The sequence below is a fragment of the Lycorma delicatula genome, chromosome 5 (assembly GCF_047948215.1).
Source record: "Lycorma delicatula isolate Av1 chromosome 5, ASM4794821v1, whole genome shotgun sequence".
NCBI classification, from domain to species: domain Eukaryota; kingdom Metazoa; phylum Arthropoda; class Insecta; order Hemiptera; family Fulgoridae; genus Lycorma; species Lycorma delicatula.
In genome coordinates, this window is record NC_134459.1 from 62,291,790 (window position 1) to 62,315,025 (window position 23,236).

Consider the following 23,236-nt stretch of genomic DNA (forward strand, 5'->3'; position numbering starts at 1 on the left):
AGATAGCTTCTGAGGTAAGTCAGTGAATAACTGCAAGACAGATTGATTAGAGCAGAGACACAGGATGGGATTCAATGTTTCCAGATATCTGGTGGAGGTTCCACAGACTGTGTTGGGGACCCTTCTCTGGAACATTGTCTTTGACAGTTCTGAGCATACATCAACCTGAACACATAGTACTCTTTGCTTATGCAGATGATATTGCTATTTTGGTTCATGGTAAAACGGAAATAGAACTACAAGATCAAGGAAACGAGGCCTTATAAACAATTGGTAACCGGATGAAGAAACACAGAGTAAAAATCGTCCCAAAGAAGTCTGAATACATAACATTAACTGAGAAGATGAGGATAGGCCGCATTAATCTGATGACTGGAGACCAACACCTTGACTCCAAAAGCACTGTCAAGTATCTAGGAGTTGTTACTGATAAACCTGGTAGATTCAATGAACACATTCTGGCCAGTTGTAACAAGGCTGAGAGCAATCTGGTGACCTTGAGGCGGATCATGTCATCACAGATTGCACCTAATACATCCAAAAGAAAACTTATTATGACAGTAGTCTGCATTATTATGCGGTCTCGGTCTGTGGAAAGGCTTTGGAAAGGTGCAAGAATCTTCAAAGGATGCAAAGTATACATCGTAAAGCATTGTTGGGTGTGATTTCTGTATTTTGTACAAAATCGTATGAGGCGGCATGTGCACTAGCTACTAATTTAAAAAATTTTTAAATTTAGATTTAAATTTAAAAAAGATCTTCATCTTATTTCAATCATAATGGCTTGAAGAAGGAGTCACTATACTATCATTAATAGGATAGACCTTGGTATCTTCACTGCAGGAAGCAGGTGATCCAAGGCCAGGTCAGGTTGCTCTTGGCAGAACTGCTATACCTGAAATGGTAAGCTGGTTGAAGCTGAGCTGATGCACTGTGGAAGGGTGTCTTTTCTGAAATACAGAAATTCCTAACTAGGTCTGGCTCTAAAAATAAAAATTTATTCACACATTCAGATGCAAGAGTGATTGATTTGAGCATCTCTGGACAGGCTTGCTCAGCTTTGACCTGTAGGTGGAATGTCACTGACTAATTCTTTCCTGCATAAGTTGTACTAAATTGTAGTTCAAATCTGATTTTAAAATCTGTAGTAAGTCGAATTATAAACTTTAGTATTTCATTAGTTTCAGTTTTGGTGCTAATGAATTTAAAATGGAATTCTAGGAAATGGAAGTGAAGATGAATGTGTCCACTGAAGTGTCGTAAACGGTAACAAATTCAATAAAATATAATTTATCAAATTATATAAATTAAGCAATGTTTACTATTAAACAAACTGCACTGTTTACTATTAAATCATTCCCAAAATTAAAATGATTATATAAAGGAACAAAGGAAAAGAAACAATTAACATTTTATAAATATATATATATATATAAATTTAATTTCACTGTTTAAAAAAACTGATGAATATAATACAATGTAGCAGCCGCAATAAAATTAAAATTAAAACATAAAAAAGTTAACAAAGAAATAATAATTTACATAGAATAATAATTATCAAAAACAAGTGGAAATGTATGTGTGCATACACGTAAACAGTACATACCATATCTGTAACTTTATCTTCTTCCCATCAATGTCAATTGTTCTGATTTTAAAATCAATTCCTAGAAAATCAAACAAATAAAAAAATAATTTTAATTATTTATTAAATAAAATATTTAAAGCAAACAAAAAATATATTTTTATAGTGTTAAATAGTAATAAAAAATAAATAAAAGATAATCATAAGGTCAAATTCCTGAATATTTATGCAATAAACAGCATTAATATATTAAACTGTTAGATATGTATTTTTTATGAATGTCATGTATCACAAAATTTATATAAATTATGTATCTCATTCCGACATAATTAATTTCAGTTGTCTTACAAGACACAGCAACAGAAATATAAATTACATTAGAGCAAATAACATTAAACCTTCGATGTGCAGCCATTATGTTCAATAATATGGGCGATGTACATTTTTAAAAGTATACTACACAAACAATTATTATAAAAATAGCAATATTTCCTTTCATTAAAACATTTCTGGCTCTACACAAATACATTTGCTACCTGCTTTTCCCTCCTAAGTAAAGTCAGTAATAATCTAAAGAAAGCTTTTTTAATTTGTTAATAAATGTGTTATACAGTGTCTAATCCAGTTTTTCAAGTGAGTTTGATTCATGTTAAGTAATTTAAGTATTCAAAGTAAGTACCAGAGATGGTTATATACTCTGATATTCAAACTGGTACTTGCATTCATAATCTTGTGATCAGAATTAATCCATCACTTGCCAAGGTGAATACCACCTGCATTTTGGTGAACTTCACATGCTGATTAGCAATAATATAATTATCAGAGTGAAGAAAGTGATAGAAAACCACCACTCTTCTTACTTGTTCTATTGGGAATTACTACAATTAGTAACATGCAACACTTTTTCTGGAGTATAGCTACACCATTTTGACTGGTGCTTCATGTCGGATCATGTACAACTACTACAGATTCAGCAGGAATAATGTTACACAAAGAACAAAATATTACTACATTCCAAAGTCTACTTATACCAGATTTATTCACATAAGCCCCACAACATTTTTCATGATTTCCTATTTAAAATTTTGGAGTGTGAGTCTTATTCAAATCATTACAATGTCTGAAAGATAATTACTGCACGAACAATGTATTATATTTGATTAAATACAATAAAATATCACTAAATTTTATAATTGAAATGTACAGTCACAAATCTGGAAATAAATAATCTTAAAACTAGCATGGATTGATTTATAAATTAATTAAGATAATTAGCATCCTTTTCTACCAAAGATCATAATCAGCATGGAAAATATCATCCACATTATTGTCATTCAACATCACAAAGTTCTCACATTCAAAGTTCTCAAATTTTTCACATGAAAAATCTCTATCCTCATCAAGTTCAAATTATTCCCTATCCTGGAGCTTAAATTCTCTTAAAATGTCTCTTCCATCAACACAAATTGTGAAAAACATTGATTTAAAAATAAGAAACCTCACAAACAAAAAATAAAAAATAAAAATGGTGTTCATAAAAAAATATTTTTCAAGCCAGTATCCTATACAACTGCAGCAATTGAAAGATTATACAAAAAATAGATGCAACATATAAATAAAGATGAATTTTAATTATACCTGACTCTGCCACTAGAAGAAGCATACAAGGAAAGGTACTGAAGATGATTGTGATGTGAAAATAGATGACACTTGGTAGAGTAAAAATGGTAAAGCTTATGTTAGATTTGGCACAACATTAAGGATTAATACTATTGTCTCTATTAGTAGTTCTTTATTCTATAACAAAATATATACAGAATGAACTTTTTTTCTGTCTCATAATCTTAAAGCAGCTTGCAGGTCTTATGTGGATAGATATGTAACTTTTACATCCAATCCGATAAGTTGTAACTTGTCACATGGCCATCTTTACAAAGTAGCTAGCTATGGGGCTGCTAGTAAATACATAGAAACCAGAAATAAATTTAATTCAATAAAACCCCATGTTCATGTGTTCAACAGTACCAAGTATTAAATAACTTTAAAAACAAAGCCATCAGTTTAAAATTCTCAAGCTGCCTAATTCTTAATGTACATTTCTTGATAGACAAGTGCACTATTTGATTTGCACATAACTCTGTGCTAAACATTTCAGCCAAGCAAACTTGAATAAAAATTATTGAGAATTTTTGTTAGTAATACTTAAATATCACACTTATAGTACGATAATAAAAAAACTACTAATGTCTTTCTATTCAGTCTTATCACAATAGCAGCAATGACCATTTAATAATTATAAAAAAAAATCATTATAATTTGGTCATAATTAACTAAAATTATGTTTTATAAAGCCTTAAAATATGCACGTGCATGCATTTTAAGGCTTATAGAAGTGCATATATATATATAAAATTTTATTTATCTTCTGTTCTTTCTTTTTAAAATATATTTTCACTTTTTCACTAATTTTTTTTTTTTAAACAATAAATAATTATAAAATTCCTTAATAAAACAAAGTAGTTGGGAAACCTATAGATACACATTACTGTATTTTTTTATGCCTGATGAAACATTTTGTAAATAATTTGTTTATATCAGCAATCTGTAAAGGTTTGAGCACAGATTACCAAGAAATAAACGTATTATGACTGCACTTTTAATGATGACATTTGTTGTGGGTAATTTTATCAACTGAACAATCAGAGATTGCAACTGGAGATTTCCTCTATGACATATATAAAAACATGTCAGTATTAAAGGAAAGAAGGAATGCTTTGAGTTCCCAATACTGGAAAATTAGTCTTTAATTTAGTCATAGGTATAAATTTCAAGCTATACCATATTACGCAGTCTCAGTGAGCAAGATAATTTTGTACAAGTCTTGTCCACATATAATGAATCACTTGTATTTCACTTTTGCAACCTAACCTGGGGCATCTCTCTGTGCCAGACTTTCTACATGTCAGTCACTTTCTGATATATTTTTTATTAAATTTTTGCTTTAAAATAGGCAACTGTTCAGGATTTGTATTTTATACTACAACTGTACAACCGATGTAATCACAATTACTTTTTATGTTTATCATAATACAAATTTATCTTTATAATAATATATATAATACATATTTATTTTTATATTTATAATATTCACTATATATATATATATATATATATATATAATTATTTTTATTACCCATTCCGTGTTTATCTTTTAAATTTCAATTTCATACACTATTTCACTCATACTACTATTTTTTACAAATCAGATGTGTTTTTGCCTGCGAAAGACAATTACATGAATTTTAATTCAAAAACATAAATTGCTTTTTAGATAAAACTTAGGAAAATGAATTTTAAAAAAATGGAACAACATAATTATGGCAATTTGGAATGTGCAGTCAGTACAATAAAAAAATAAAGTATATTAAATAAAATGTTTAAATTCAGAAGGCATATGGCACAACATTGCAAGACATACACCCAAAAGATATACAATAAGGAGAAGAGGAGGAGAACCAGGACTTGGACACAGAAGTAATGATATATTAGTAAATTTGAGGGTGATGAGAGCGATAGTGAGGAGAAGGTGAGAGCTAAAGTACAGGCTCATGGCTGAGGAAGCCTAAGCTCCTCACACCCTGGGTTACAGGGTCTATAAAGAATGAAAAATTATTTAAACCCAAAGCAAACCCAAAACATATGTAAATATTTTAACTGAATAATAGTGCAGAGAAAAATTACTAGTGACTGATTAATGATGATTTAACAAAATCAATTCAAAAACCATACTTAATAATGCAAGCACACATTAAACATGTTCATTTTTATAATCAGTTGTATTCATGCAACAATTATGGGCTTACATAATCTTAGTTAAAAAGACAAAGATCTTTGAATGACAACATGTGCTAATTACTAAGTTTTCAGAATTTAAATCACTTTTTGATCTTTTCACATTTATATCTTCTTTTTACAAGTTTTACTAATCAAAATAAAAATGACTGTAGAAAATCACTATTAACACCTAACTTTGTAGGATGCTTTTTTATGTTTTACTGATTCATAACATAATTTAAGTGCAATTTTAGTAAGATGGTCGATACTCTTCAGTTTGACTTGCTATTCCTGATACAGTGATGTTAATTCAAACTCAAAAATCAAATACACAAATTTGATTTTTGGCATTCAAATAAAGATAATAAGCATTGTCACACTTTTCTGAACCTCATTACCCAGTACCTCATTAGTAACAGTTTAAAATATTCAAATCACTATACTCTTAAACAACTCAATGAAACATGGGTCCTAAAACAATACATCTGATCATCGATTTAACTGCTGTCTAATCAATCAACACCAGAATAAGGCGACAACTATGACAAGAACGTTGAGTAGTAAGCAGCAAGTAGCACTCTCTGCAGACAACCACAAAAAATTTTTCCACACAAAATTTTTTTTTATGTAGTCTACTGACATTGCATAGACATTAACCACGCTTATTATAGTCACACAAGATTGTTTCTCATATTAAAATAATAGAAACAAAATAATATCATAGCAGTATCCTCAAATTTCAATAACCAGAGAAGTAAATTCCAGTTCAGTAATTAACAAAATTATCGGTTTCAGTTTCAATTATTTTCCTACACTCATGTTGGCAAATGTTGGCAAATGTAAATCATATTTTTTTTTTATACAGAAACAGCTCCATTGAAGTACATTATTTACATTGTATTAATAGTAAATTAAACTGTGATATACACACACACACACATATATATATATATACACACAAGGGCTATTCAGAAAGTAAGGAACGTTTTGGAATTTAAAAAAAACCAAGTACAAGAAACATTTTTATTATATACATGTTGTTTATTAAATACTACTTTTCAACATAATCACCATACAAATTCAGGCACTTATCATAGCGGTGGACAAGCTTTGAAATTCCTGTCATAGAATTCTGCCGCCTGTAATCTCAACTACTCAGTGACGCACCCATCTTGCACAAAATTTGTGGTAGCCTAGCTTCTGTGAAACAATTTCAAACAATAAAATCTGTGAAACATAGAGAAAGCTTAGTTATTGTGAAACGGCGGTTTTCATGAATCTTTTCGTCAACTTTGGAGACCAGATCGTCAGTCACAATGCTCAAACGTCCACTCTTCTCTTTATCGTGATCGTTTAATCGGCCATTTTTAAACTGAATGCACCACTTCCTGACAGAACTTTCACTCATTATGTTGTTCCCATACACTTCACACAGTTCCCGATGAATTTCTATTGGTTTTAAGTTTTTTGCCAACAAAAAACGAATCACAGACCGCACCTCACAACTGGCGGTTTTTTCGATTGCAGCACACATTTCAAATTTGTATATAAAAAAACGGGCAGTGCAGAGATGTTCCCGTTATCACGGCTGGTCGCTAACTGAGATGCCGAGCACGAGCACACCAATATATACGCGATTGGCGTGTGCCTGGCGGCGTCAGGTGGAAACGTTCCTTACTTTCTGAATAGCCCTTGTATATGTATGAGTATATCATGAAATTCTCCAGGGATTTTCATAACCTATTCTACTTGCGAAAAAAATGGAAAAAGTTCTTATAAACACATCTCCTACAATGCTTTGCTCGCCAGTTACAGCAAGTGAAAGATTTCAGTTGGATTTCAGCTACACTGGTGAAATGAGGTCGTACTGAAATTTTTAGGACATTAATTAAGGAACAGAATTAGTGATTTCATTTATAAGAAATATATATAAGAATTATGATATCATTTTTAAGAAATCTGGGGTGAAAACCAATGAATTGGGGAAAAACCCCTGTTTTTTTTTTACGTTTTATGTACAATAACTGTTAAATTAGTAATAAACACACACAAGACTTTCAAACAAAACTTGTAGAGAATTTAAACTGGAACAAAATGGTGTAAAGTAAGTTCAATAAATCAAAGAAGAGTTAGAAAAATTTGAGTTTTATTTGGAAACAGTACATTATTACATTTGTCAGAAAAGTACTTATTTAATGTAAACAAAAACCAAATTTTTTTTGGTAATGTGAAAAATTTGTAAAAACAAAATTTACTGTTAAAAATTGAAAAAAAAATTAGAAATTATACAATAATTATGAAATAAAAATGACTTAGATAATTTTTTTATTAATGAAATACAATAAATTATTATTTCAAAGTTGGTAATAAAGTAACAGATGATCAACAATGTGCAATACTGTTTTTATTTAAATAATTTTATACAGTACAATAAGTATATCAGATATTGTGAACTATGCTGTCATTAGGGAAGGTTTTCTGTGAATATTAGTTTGAACATGATTGGTTTGCCGTTGAAGGAACACCATACTTATTTACAACAGAAAAATATGTTGATATGGTATTTATTTTGGGTGTGTATAATGGTAATACAGCTACTGCAGTAGAATATGAAATACATTTACTGAATCGCAGGATTCCAGATCCCAAAACAATTAGCATGACTTTCGCAATATCGGGAAACAGGTTTATTATTTACTGTTTGTATCAGCTACAAATGATCTGTCCAACACGCTGCTGTTATTGATTAAATTATTATCGATGCAATTCACAATAGTCCAGACGTCAGTATACAACATTTTTCTAAGCGGATCATAGTTTCCAATTCAATAGTTTGGAGGGCATTTAAACAAAACAAGTTTTATCCTTATCATAAAAAGCCAAGTTCAACATCTTCACCCAGGAGATGGTCCACTTTGCTTAGATTTCTGCAACTGGTGAAATACAAATTGACAACTCTACAAGTATGTTTTATTTTCCAACGAGGCAAATTTCATTCGAGATAGCATCAACAACATACACACTAAGCATACATGGGCAGAAGTAAATCCTCATGAAATGTTGGAAGGCAATTTTCAACACCAATTTGGCACCAACGAATGGTCCAGCCTTCCTTCACAATCATCTATTTGGGCTGTGCATATTACCTGGATGCTTAAATTTTGAGGTCTACTTGCACTTTCTTCAAGAAGAATTGCTACAGCTGCTTGAAGAGATTCCTCTGGTGCCGAGACGCAAACTATACTACCGACACAATGGCACACCTCCCCACCTCTCTTGTGCCATTTACACTCACTTAAATCATCACTTCCCTGAGAAATGGATCAGTAGTGGCAAGTCCACATTCCTGGCCACCAAGTTCGCCTGATCTAACAACTTTAGATTTTTGGGTCTGAGGATAGATGAAAAATATTGAATACAAAACAAAAATACATTCTCATGAGGAATTAACTGTCAATATTATGAATGTGTCTGAACAACTTTAGGACAGTCCTGAAGAACTAAAAAGAGGTTCAACAAAAGCAGTACAGAAGCATGACAAGAAATGTGCTGAAAACAGCAGGCTCATTTTTGAACATTTATCATAAACTGGCACATATAATGCATTTTGGTCTATAGTACAGTTTCTTAATTTAATTCAAAACTTTCTTTCTTTTATTCAACTTATCTTTTATTCACTTTTATTCACTATTTTGTTCAAAATTAAATTCTCTAAAAGTTTTTTTTTAATTTTATGTTTATTAGCAACTTAAAAAGTTATTGTATGTCAAACATTAAAAACACTTTTTATCCAATTTATTGGTTTTTATCTTAGATTTCTCAAAAACTACTGCAAATACAGTACTGGGATCTTTTACTCTATTTTTCAGGTCAAAAACTATAAGAAATCACTAATTCTGCCCCTTAATTAATATCCAAAAATTTTAGTATAATTTCATTTAACTGGAGCCACTGAAATCCGGGTAGCTGATAATGAGAGAATGAGAACTTCAGGATACACTCTGTATGTACATGTATGTGAGTATGTGCGTATATATATATAATTCAAGTTAATGTGCCCAAGTACAGATAGATATAAGACAACAACTCTTACCTTATTTGTATATTAATATAATTTTTCACAAAAGTACTTTTGTGAAATCCTGCATCATCAGTCGTTTAATATTTATAAAATTACATATTAAGCATAAAATTAAACAATTAAAATTACAATTACATACACAAGAGTATATGAAGTCATTAAATAAAATACAATAAAAAAAAAGATTTAATAATATACAATACCCAATACTAAAGTACTGTAGTATTTGGCTAGCCATATTCATATTATTAAACATTTTTTTTTTTTTTTTTTAATTTAATGATTTCATATACCCTTGCATATGTAATTGTAATTTTATAAATATTATACATGACTGATGAAGCAGGGTTTCGCAGACGTACCTTCATGAAAAATTATATAAATATACAAATAAGCTAAGAGTTGTCTTATATCTGTACTTGGGTCAATTAAGTTGAATTATATATATTTAAATTTATATTATTATTGCAGAATTGATATGGGTCTTGAAAGGATTGATTTTAGAAAAATAATATGTATATAATTTAATAATTTATTTTGTGGACTTCTGTAATGAAGTGATATAGTGACTTATCTTCAACCTAGAAAGTTCTGATTCAAATAAATACTTATTTCACTCATTAATCAGTATGATTAATTTATATATAAGAAAATTTGCACCAATAACAAAAATGTATGTCAATGGCTAACATATAATATATACCCACTTCCAGTACTAAATATTGTTTAAAATTAACAGTATAATTTGAAAAATAAAAACAAAAATTATTAAAGAAACCTAGTTTATAATTCAAAATCATTATTTATGGGTATAGTACAATCTTTCTAAATTTATATTATATGATTTAATGACAGGTATATAGTGTGCACGCGCACGCACACACACATACACACACACACACCATTATAACAAGACTTAATGTAAATGAACAAAAATGCGGTGTTCAAGGAAAGAAAGAAATATACATTCAGGAGAAAGCTTAGCTAATCAAACATCATAATTAGTATCACAAATAATAGATGAGGTACAACTTGAAGAAAGCTTGGAACATAACATATTAATTGTAAAAACATGAATAAGTAATACATATTTATAAATGGTACATTTTTTCAATTGTATTTTAATGCCTCATTCTGTTAAAAAAAAAAAACAAATTAGATTTATAAAAGAGATAAACCAAGAATGTTACGATATTTAAACCTATTTATTCATTACATTAGCCTTTTTTATCTACCCAAATTTTTAATTAATTCTTTTACATTGACTGATGATTAGTTTTTAACAATCAAAATGCTCCTCTACATTATACATTTCATTATTTGTAAATAATTCTTAGATGTTTCACTTGCCTATTTCTATTTTTATACAGACCCGTTTTAAATAATCATGATTTTCTACAACTACCAATAAGCATAAGATTGAAGTAATGTGTTTACAAGATAAATATTAGAGCTACATTAAAAGTGCAGACCACCTAATAAATAATCTAAAGCTTGAACAATAATAGTAGAAGCAATGCGATCTTGTTTTACCAAATTTTCAGTATACCTATTTTCTACTACTATATTCATTATCTATGCACTGATGCTTAGTTCTTAAATTAACACTAATAGTTATTGTCAAAATTCAAAGACAAACTGATTGAAAAAATAAGATTACAAGTTTTAGGTAAAAAAATTACACATTTTTACATAATTTACTAAGAAAATAAAACAAACAATTTACTGAAAAGAATTAAAAATTTTATTAATATTAAAATACATTATTGCATCAAGGTAAAACATTAATGAAAAAATCCCTGAACTTAATATTCTTGATATACAAAATTAATTTGAAGATGTTAATAGAAAAATATTTACGTATTTACTCATTACAAGCAGGTATTGGTTTCATAGTATGTGGCAACATCTCACAGGTAGTGTCCTGGAAAGTGGCATGAAGTAAAAATAAACTGGCTAAGAGCTGAAGCCACATTTAATAAACAGATTCTAAATTCTGGTTGAAAAAAAATATGCAGGGTGTTAGTAAAGAAACTGGTTTCTTTACTAACTAAATTCTTTTAAGTTCTTTACTAATATTTTCAAAATATTCTTTTAAATGCTATCAACCCAGATCAAAAAATCCAGTGGTGAAAGTTTCATTCAGACTACATCAGTATGCAATGAGAAACAAATAAAATAAAATTCTAAAACCATCTCTTCTGTGACAAGATTATAAAATAAAATCTTTCAAGTTCTCAAAACAATCTGCTTACAATCTTCAATTTTTTTAAGTGAAATATGGAAGTAATACATATAAAGAAATGAAAATAAACTCATATGTAGTATTTAAAGCTTTTTCTTACATGCAAAAAAAATTAAATAATTAAAACTGGTAAAAAAGTATAAGTCAATAACTTAATAAAAAATTATAAGTAAATTTATTAAATCCAATTCAAAATCTTGGGATCAGTTCTTAATATACTCCTCCTACCAATAAGAACCAATATTGTTATAAATAATTAACTTAAATGTAAACATTTAACAATTCTTTTCTTTTTTTTTATACAAAAGAGAAAAATTCCTAACTGCTTTTAAATATAAAAAATAAATAAATCATAATTTTAATGTTTAATGCTAAAAATAATGAGCTATCAACAGATAATGATGGTGACATTTGTGATAGAGGCATATGACATTTCTGTTTGTAATGATAATACAAAGATATCACAAATAAGGGAAAAAGTATAGTTTACAGTCAAGTCAGAATCCATGTAATGATATTGCAACAAACATTTAACATTATATCACATAAGGCAATAAATAAAAATCATCACTAAGAAACATTCATAGAAAAATATTATGCCATTCCTAACAAAAACATCTGCTTGTTTCTATAACTTTCTCTCATGCTCAAATCAAAGTTGTTAAAAAAATACAATTATTAATCAGAACAAAAGCTATTAAACTTTTATTGTCAACAGATTCTTACAAACTAAATAAATTCAGTAATTATTGTTACTCAAAGCAGATTAATGTAACAGTTTACTTATTCTTGATTTATTAAAATCAACCAACTTTACAAATAATTTTTTAACATTAATAATATTTAAAAGACAATTAATAAAAACACAACTGCAACACTAATATATTAAAATGGCAAAAAACAGTTGAAATAAATGTATTACACAAGTGAGGAAACAGAATGCAGTTCAAATTTAGTGCAAAGAGATTGTTTTAGTAAAAAGAAAAACAGTTTCTATGTAATAAAATATTAAAATAAAGAACACAAACAGTGATGCAATAAATTGAAAAATATGAGAAAATGAAACAGTTTATGAGTAGTCAAACATTAATGAAGTTTGCCAACAACTTGATTTAAATAAATTAAAGTCCTTGCGGCAGTACATTTTTGTAAATTTTATTTTATTATGGGGCCTTTAGAAATGCTACATGCTGTACAAATATTTTAACACGGAAGATGAGACATTAATGAAAAAATGCTAGTCCCTTGCTGAGAATCAAATCCAAGTCAGGTAATCTCTTAGTTATATACCCTAATCACTATAATAATTGATCAGACAATTATAAAATTCCTTCATTAAATTCAAACTTTCTGAAAAATATTAATATCAACGTTACATCAAAACAATAAGATAAGATTTTAAAAAAAATTGCTTGAAAAAAATTTAATTACAGTATTTCAAAATTTGTAATAACAAATAATTTGAGAAATGGAAATGAAAATTTATAAGATCGAAATTGTTAATATCACAAATCTTCTGGTTTTAATAGATTTTTATGAAATCCAAAAGTCTTCTGATATCTTATTATAGCTTTACTGAATCAAGATCTGCAGACAGTTTCATTCCTTGTTCATGTAATGAAGGTACCTGTACTTATTACACCCACATAAATTCACTAGATCAAGGTATGTTGGTAATCAAAGGCTGACTACATAAAGATGACGGTAAACAGTTTAGAGGAGAAACTACCATCAAAATATAACTTGCCCGACTTAAAAAAGAACTACTGATTTCCATCAGAAAGAAAGACAACCACTAACTAATCCTCTGGGCTATCTTGACACTAATTTTTGTGGCAGAAAGCAAATAACTAATTTGTTTTGCAATATCTGAGATTACACTACCTCACACACTGGAAACCACCATAATTATAGTTTAGCAGTTAGTATTAATCAGTTACAGGCTAACCAATCCAAAGTACAATAGTAACTCAAATGTCTAAACCAGATAAAATTGTTATCTTAAAAATGAATTTGAAAAAGCACCTAACAGAATTAGGGAACAGATGCAATATACCCATCAAAGCAGTTTAAATACTGATCCAAATGGTAAATTTTATATTTTAATGGTAAATTATATTTGGTTATTCAAAAATTCTGAGCTAGGATTCTGAAATTTATATTACTCACGGATGTTCTTATGAAACTGAACCTGACAAACTAATGATCTACTGTTATAAATCGGAAAAATAGCTAAATTAATTTGTAATATATATAAATTTTTTTCTGGATTACGCAAGTCATTAAATACTGTACACTTCAAAATATTAACAGACCACTGTCCTGAAACTCTTTACTCATTAGTGTTAGTTAAGAAGCTTTATATAGGCTTAATATAATAGTACCTGATGGTATACTGCAGATATAAAAAGAGTTTTTAGAATTTTGAACATGATTGATTATGTTCATGACATTTTGCTATTAATATGAAAATCTTAATGAACAATCCAGCTCAATTTTAAAGACAACCACAAACTAGAAAAAATAGACTTCAGATCAATATTGGTAACAACAGCATTTTTATACTCAGAAACTCTCAAAATGTATTTACAATTCATCAAAATCTGGGAGGAGCAGAATAATTCATAGAGTACTATTCAATTTATCTTCATTTTATTAATAATTTTTTTCTTCTTTGAAAAATGTAAATGTTATTTTAAAATAATCGCAAAATAAAATGCAATGAAATTTTTAAAAAAACATTTACCAACTGTTGAACTTTAGTAATTATAACTCAACTAAAATATTCAATTTTTTTTTTTAATTTTTAAACAATGCAATATATTCATTCAGTTTTACTCACATGCATTACAGTGGGGTGCACGTGTGTGTGTTTTACTATTATACAGATAGTTTTGTTAGTTTATCTAATGTAATCTCCCAAATTAGTAAACAGATCAGAAAAATTCTATTCATTCTTTAAAAAACTTACTTCCTTAAAGGTAAAAAAAATATACAGGAATAAATAATATAGCAATAGATAAAAAATATAGCTTCCTCAAAATACGAAAAATTTAATTAATGTTAGATCAGACAATTCTTTGTCAAAATATATTCAAATTTTGGTACAAACAAAAACCCACAATGGTATAAAACTGAATAAGGTCTAATTGACCCCCAGTGCCCCTTTATACCCATTAGAATCCCTGAACTTAAAAAAAACGCACGGATCATAGGTTACCTGGCTTCTCAAAAAGACTGTTTCCAAACCATATTCTATCCTCAGGGACAAGTAAAAAAATCTAGTAATATCAAATAAATCCAGGCTCCTCCTCCTGCACTAGTAAAATATAAAAAGCTAGAGGCAAATTCTCACTGGAAAACTACTTTAAGTTGGTGGGTCACATGTAATGCAAAGCCAAGGATTATTTAATTTAGAAATGGAACAAATTTGTACACTAAACAGAATATGAGGAAACAAAGATTAAAGTTCATAAAGAAAATAATTCATGATGAACATAGCAAATATGATGGCAAGTCTTTGCTATTAACAATAAAACTTTTATAATCTGGTAGTTCTGTAAAACTCTCAGCCCAAGGAATAACATCATAGAAATTGTAAGTACAATTAAACTACAGTCACAGCTAATGATTACAGCAGTTATTGCCACTTAAAATTAAGAAAAGAGTTGCAATTAAAAAATATAAAATGAACAAAACGCAAATGAGATATGAATCACACAAATCTGTGATTTCATGACAAAAAAGTAAGTTCATTAAATACCAACAACATAACTCTATAAATCCAAACTGATGTTATCAACATATTATTTTATTTCAAACTCAATAAGATCACTATTACAATTAAAAGACAAATAAAATAAATAGTTATAAAATCTGACATCAAAAAGATGAAAATAAATAGCAATTTAACTGCCAATAAATAAAATATAAAGTGCATTAATTAATAACTAAAACAGATTATGAAATAATTTTATTTTATATATATATAATACCTATTACATGAATTAAGACTGGTAAATTATTAATTTAAAACATTCTACTAAATTACTTCAATGAAAAATTATGGACAGTGTTATAATTAGGTCATACGTTATTGATAACCTATGTAAAAAGGTCATAAATCTTAACAAATTTTTTTTCCAAAAAAAAATATAATTAATAAATACAGCAATCTTATTTTAAAACGAGACAAAGTACAGTACATACACTGTATTAAATTATCTCAACATCTGACCATGAGTATATAAAAATGAGCCTTGATGTTTAGTCTAAGACAAGGTTTGTTGGTTAATCTAAAGGCCTGGTTCATTCTAATATAATAATACTCAAACTGGGTTTTCAATCTTAATTCTTGCTTATCTAACTGATCTGAACAAATTAATTTATATAATAATTTATTTTAAACAAAAAAACCACTAACATTCATCCTAAGACTAACTTTAGAGAAAAACTGATGTTAACAAAGATTTCTTGTATATAAAATTTATGGTATGATTCCAGGCCAATTTATCTGTACTTAAACTTCCTGAAATGAAAATGTGAATGGAAAAGGTAGGAGTAACTACTTATGACCTACACAAATTGAGATAAATATTACTTTCTATCAGTTACTATTTAACAGTAATATTTTCATTTCAATTTATTTGTTACAATCAATATCTTCATATGCTTTATGAATTGTAACCTTTAGTCCTCCCTACTATTCATCTGTACAACCTAAAATCCCTTCCAGTAAAATTAATTTATTCTGGGTGGCATATCATACAACTTTCCAAATGGTTGTTTAAACAAAAATTTCCCAAAGGGTTGTTTATTCAATCATGATTTAAAAATTCTTCATTTCAAACTCTAACAATTAATGTCATGTTGTTTACAATGTAGAATGGGTCAATAAATATTTTCCAAAATTAAAACAAAAATTATGTTTCCAAAAACAAGACGTTTATAAATTTATTATATAATATAGTCACATTTGTGAGGGTTGTACTGCTACTCCAAAATACAAGTGTTTTGATTGCTTAATTTTATGCATTCCTTCAACTCATTTGAAAGCAATGGATCATCAGTCAAATTGAGGGCAATGTTGCACCTCCTCTCACATGAATGATGGAATTTTTCTCCCCTGGTATATTCCCTATTCCTGTTAAAAAATTACAGCTAATATTAATAACTAATTCCATAGTGTAAGCAAAGAAAACTCTTTTTTTTAACACAAACACACATATCATATCAAAGAGATGATATGAAGGATTAATAAATCCTGATGTTCAGACATTTTAGATACATCCCTAATAACCTATGTCTAGTTAACAGCTCTGTTTGCAACTAAGGATAACATTTAATTCAGCATAAATAAATTTTAAAATCATTTATACATCAATAATATTCCTTCTACAATAACTCAAATTCTCCTTTCAACCATGATATGTGAAATAGAAAATGAAACGTGCACGCTGTTACAGTGTGAAAATTGTCCAGGCACTACTAATGAACTGCTCAGATTATTGCAAGAGAGCTGGGATGATTTTGATTCTGAAATTATCTTCAAACAGTGGGTTTCTGATAACCATTGTGAACTAACTGCTCAAATTCCAGATACATCAAGATAAACTTACTGAAAATTTAAGTAATCTAAAAAGATTACAAATCTGTTGTTTTGCAACAAAAATCATTTTGTTGCAAAGAAACAAGATAATTTCTTCAACATTAAAAAGGAAAACTTGCTGGAAGGTACTGTAATTCCTGGAGGGGTATGTATTGTAATGGGAACATCTCTCAAAATTTTCCTTTTGTGATACAGGATGAAATCCAGTCATATCACTGGTCAAAAACTTATACTGCAGTACATCCATTTCTCATATATTTTAAAAAAGAAGAAAAATTACAAAGCCAAAGGTACTATGTGATTAGTGAGTACTTGAAGCACTATACTACATCGTTCTTCTGCTTCCAAAAGTAAGTTATGGAGTAAAAACACTATTACCACAAGTTAAACAATTTTTTTATTTTTCTGATTGCAACTCAGCCCAGTACAAAAACAAAAAAAAGTCATACATTTGTGCAATTATCAAGATTTTGGAATCGCAGCTGAATAGCATTTTTTTGCCTCATACCATGGAAAAGGACCATGTGATGATATTAGTGGAACTGTAAAAAGGTTTATTTTTTTAATGATCAGCAATCAAATTGTACATCTTCTGAAATGTACAATTATTGCAAAGATGATATTAAAAATATAACATTTATTTTCTGCTCTAATAGAGATATTAGAAGCAGAAAATGATTTTGGGTTCTTCAAGAGACTGAAGAATATCTCAGTTCTCGTTGTATTAACAGTCCCCGAAACAAGAACCTTTCACAGTTATGTTCCAAGTCAGAAATGTATTCTGAAAGTCCGGACGAACTCTTGATCAAAAACATTTATGTCAATATTGGTACACAAGGACATTAGTGATGTAAAAATTACAACTGCTGCATATAAGATTCAAAATCATTGAAGTCAAAATATATGAAAATGAGGAATATCAAATACACTTTTCCATCTGCAGGATCCTGGTACTTCACTCAAGAAATCATCGAGGGATAATCAAATGTGGGTTCAACTGGAAAATACTTTAAAGATTCTCACACCTTCAGAGCTTTTTCTATTAACTACTAGAAGAGGATATTACACCAAAAATGAATGAGGACTTATCAGTTCTACTCAACAAAAAATGACAAGGCCACTAAGTTATGTTAGTTAAGTTAGTTATCAAAAAGTGCAAGATTTACTCATAACTTACATTAGCAGGAGTAAAATAAGGTAAAAGTAAGTTAAACAACTTGTTAAGGTATTTGAATTGTTTATCACTTTGTAATTATTATTTATCATTCTGTAATTGACTATTTATTAATTATCAATTTATTCATTCTAATGAGTTTAGTTATTTTTTATAATCTGAAAAAAATACATAACATCACTATTTTCAGATACGTTGTTTTTGGTTAGAAGGAATGGTGTTTTTAGTGGTTTTGTTGGCTTTATTATTTATCAACCCCTTTAAGTAAAAAAATAAATTTTATATGGTTTTCAAGTACATAAAAGTACTTACTGCTATAAAAATTTTAGATTTTTGCCATCTGTCCCACATGTGGTTTCTGAGCCTGAAAAATGAGACATTTTCAAAATCTTACAATATGGCAACCATTTTTTTTAATGAAGGACACTCAGTAACAGTCCATTTTTTTATAAGTACTACTAGTACATAAGAGTTAAAAGGTAAAAAACAGGCCCGTTACCCTAAGCCCTTCATTATTTATTTTGGGTCCAAAATTTGAAAAAAAAAAAAAAAACAATTTGTAAACATAATTTCATTAAACATTACAAGATTTGGTTATGTAACAAAATGAATTTTGAGTACACTATGAAGTTCCATCTTTACCCTTTTCAGAAGTCCTTTTTGACCCTCTGTACAATGTAAAATAAGAATGCTACAGCTCATGGAAGAAGTGACGAAAATGGTTGTTTTTACCTGTTGGCGAGTTAAAAGATAATCTATTACTCAAGAAAAAAATTTTTTTTAAATATTTTTTTGGCCATTACAAGGTGTGTAGTTATCATACACCAAATATCATCAAATCAAAAATAGTGAAGCACTGATCATTTGCTAATTAAAATGATACCCCAGCAGCATAGAGTACAAAAATAAATTTAAAAACTTGATTTCTGAACTAGAAAGAAAATTTCCTAAAAGTAGTGCAGGATGTAACGATCCCACACTAAAAATTGAAAATATTATATAAAAAATGGGATTCTTTAACAAACAATTTTATATCAATGAAGAAATCTGCTAATGCTCTTTTAACAATGTTGGGTCCACACATTTGTGTGAAAAATTGTTTTCCCTCAATGAATTTTGTTAAATTTACCACAGAAATAAACTTGGAAATGAAATGACTGCAAAATGCATTAAACTAATGAATACAGAATATAAACCTAGCATTAAGTAACTATCTGAAAATAAGCAACAACAGATTTCACATTAGATATACTTTTATCAACTTTATTAACACACACGCATGTGCACACACACACATCTGTAACTATGTTTATTAATAAACAATGTTTTATAACATATATGTGCTTTTCTTTATGCCTTGTTCATTCAAATACTCAGTGCAGAGGTGCCACTAGGCATGATGGCACCTGGTGCGGTAATTCATGATATCACCCCACTTTTATCAAATTTTGATGTCAATCTTTATTTTTTGCTCTTTACTTAAAAAATTAAAATTTTTAAAACAAAAAAAAAACCTTATTAAAGGATTTTAAAAGTAAGAACCAAAAAAAAAGGTCAACTGTTAATTTTTTAATATAAAAGCATTATTTACATTTTTAAATATATACTTTAAAAAGCAGAATTACATTTTTTTTAATAAAAGAAGTTCACAACATCAAGTCAGGAGAAAAGGGGAATTGAGGAACACATGATGCTACATTTTTCCTCCTCCAAAAAAATTTACTGACCAAGCTCCTGATTAATGTTAAGACAAAAAAGAAAATCCTCCAACAAAAAAAAAAATGCATCAAAGTGACTTTGTAATCTACTTTTTGATCACAGTAATGATAATTTTCCTACCCGAGACAATGGTTGAATTTGGTTTTTACAACACCCACATCTCAACAACTGCTATGACCATTGTCATTTGACATCCAAAACCCCACCAAACTGATAATGTGGCTTTTTTTTCAGACCAATAGCATGATTTTACCACAACACTTACTTTTCTGGCCAAAATCAAATAAATTTTACAAATTGCAACTTCTGAACCAGTCACTACATAAACAAACAACTCATCACTTCCCAGATATGGCAAACCCACACACGTTCATGACATGATTACATCAAAAAAGAACAGATTTTTCAATATCCTACATTATTATTCTAGGTCGATACAATTAAACTACTCTTCACTCACAACACTGTGTACAGCCCATATGTTTTTCACAATAAATCTTGTTATATTATGTAAAAATTCTAAATGAAATTTTTACCATATCATACACATGTACTCAAGTAACACCCTTCACATTTTTCATCAGCCATTATAAAATTAATAGAATCATGCAAGCAGTTTAATTTAATTTATGTTTATTGTCCTTAGGTATATGTGTCATTGGTATAGTAATCAAAATGGGGTTCTTACGTATTAACGCCACCGCAGCTAATTTAACATATAACATAGATTCAAAACAGTCTCTAGTATCAACCTACCCTTGCCAACATCGACTAATTAACAGAAGTATTTGATTATTTAAATAATAAATAATTGCAATAATTACTGATTTATTAAATAAACACAAAAAATTACAGTGTTAATTAGTCAAGGTTAGAGAGCGAAGGTTAAGTTTGGTTAAATTATATTTATAAAATAAATAAATAAACCATTTATTAAAATTAATAAAGAGCCCATTTTCCACCGAAATCCGATTGACTACTTTGTTTTTAAATAAAGCTGTAGCTGCGGTGGCGTTAATACGTAAGTACCCAAAATGGTTGTGATTTAACATGAAACAAACATCACTCCTAAAATGAGCACAGTCATTCCAAAGAATAACAGGATCCCATGCCACACTTACAAGGGAAAATGGGAAATGAAATGAATCTATTTTTCCATCTGTCTAGAGCTGAACATACATCATATACCAACATGCCAAGCCCACCAAAATAAAGATAATATTCAATCTTACAAATAAAATGTTCACTCTGATTATCATAAAGACTTACTGCGTAATGAACATTACTAACAGAGAAAGCAACTCTGCTCTTGTAAGAAAACTTAATGCTTTTATACTTTTTTAAGAGATCAGTCAACCAGTGCCTCTTTCACCACCACAGGTACTTTATATGTGCAACAGCAATAAGAACAAGTTAGATACATATTTAAATCTTCTGTTGAGAAAGAATAGATAACTTAAACTTTTTTTTCTAGTAAGAAGGTAATGACTGCTCAAAATATACATTCCTATTCAGTAAGGGAAGGAAAGTAGACATAAAAAAGATCTTTTTGTTTAATTTTATATATACATTCAACTGTAAATTATATCTTTCATGTAAAGTTGTTAATAAACAAGCTACTGCAATAATAAGATATGTAAAGGTGGTAAGGGTAATGTCTTTTCTTTTAAAGTATTATGTTCAATGCTGTATTTAAACTTTGGGTTCAACAGTTGGGCAAAAGATGCTCTTTCATTATCGAAAATAAGACCATTATAACAATTAATCAAAGAGATGGTCATTAAATAAAAAATGTTACAAATGTTTTTTGAGTTAATTTTTTGAATTTAGTAAAGTAAAAGGTAAAAATATACTTTTTTAATATACACAATTTTAAAAATTGTAATACAAATACTGTGATGTTTATGCACAAGACAGAATTAAAATAAGAAGAAAATAATAAAAACATCATGTTATTTCTGGGGTCATCTTAAGAAAAAATTTTTTTAATAATTTAAATTTGTCTATAGAGAAATCAGAATACATTAATCTGATTTTGCTGGACAGGACAGGTAACATAAAATACACTAGGAGTGTTCCTGACAAATAGTATGTCGAGAAGCCCGCACCTTAAGGCTTACTCTGGTTAAGATAAATATTCATACTCTGCGTTAGTAATAAGCTTAGTAGAATTAGTATATTATGGTTATAATATGCAAGTGTAAATTGTAATTAGTTCACTGAATGGGCCACACCTGAGGCTTGTTCTGGTTGGTGTAAATAAATGATTATTTATGTCAATTATAAATAAATTTATATCCATGACAGAGTCATGGTGTTGGGCATTGAAACATAGTGGGAGCACACAACACCTTGAGGGAGGTGAAGTCCATTGCCAAATGATGAAGTATATGTTATGTTAAGGTGAATTTAAGTCTTGTAATATGTTGTATATATGTCTAGAAAATCTTGAAATCTGTGTAAATGCTATGTGCCCAAATAGTGCTGTTCAGCTAAATGAAAATGCAGTACTCAAAAGCAGACATCAAGGTCATCTGGGCCATAAGACTGCAAGCAAGAAGAAAATGGGATAGGGTTCATGAGAAGGCAAGCCACTGCAAGTTGTATTCCAGGCATCATGGCCATAATTTGGCAAAGAAAAAAAGGGGACTGGAGTCGAAATGTGGTGGCGTATAGGGACAGGGAAGTAGCCTCTATGCCTAGGATACTTTGGTATATGGGAAATCGGGACTCCCCGATGATGGCATTGGGGACCCTCGAGATGTGTGAGGGCTGTGTGTAGTGAACGCCATGCAAAATGCATGCCTGTAGCAGATAGGTTATGGCCGAGATGGGTAGCTTCCTAGTGGAAAATAGTGCCGGCTGTCCAGAAGAGGAAGTTGGCAATCTTTAATGAAGCTAGGAGAACCCTGATGAGAAGACCTTACCTAACATGAGGTTATACAGGAAGGGCAGATTGCTGCCAAGACATTCCAATGTGACAGAGTTTT

The 23,236-nt window shown here is 29.1% G+C and overlaps 1 protein-coding gene across 1 annotated transcript in view; it reads right to left on the reverse strand.

Annotated features, from left to right (window-relative positions):
* Rab8 (RAS oncogene family member Rab8) overlaps positions 1-23,236 on the reverse strand; it is a 44,282-nt gene that overhangs the window by 19,286 nt on the left and 1,760 nt on the right. Inside the window, exon 2 of the mRNA XM_075366245.1 lies at positions 1,607-1,667. Within this exon, the coding sequence (XP_075222360.1) occupies positions 1,607-1,667 (61 nt within the window). The remainder of the gene's footprint in view (positions 1-1,606; positions 1,668-23,236) is intronic.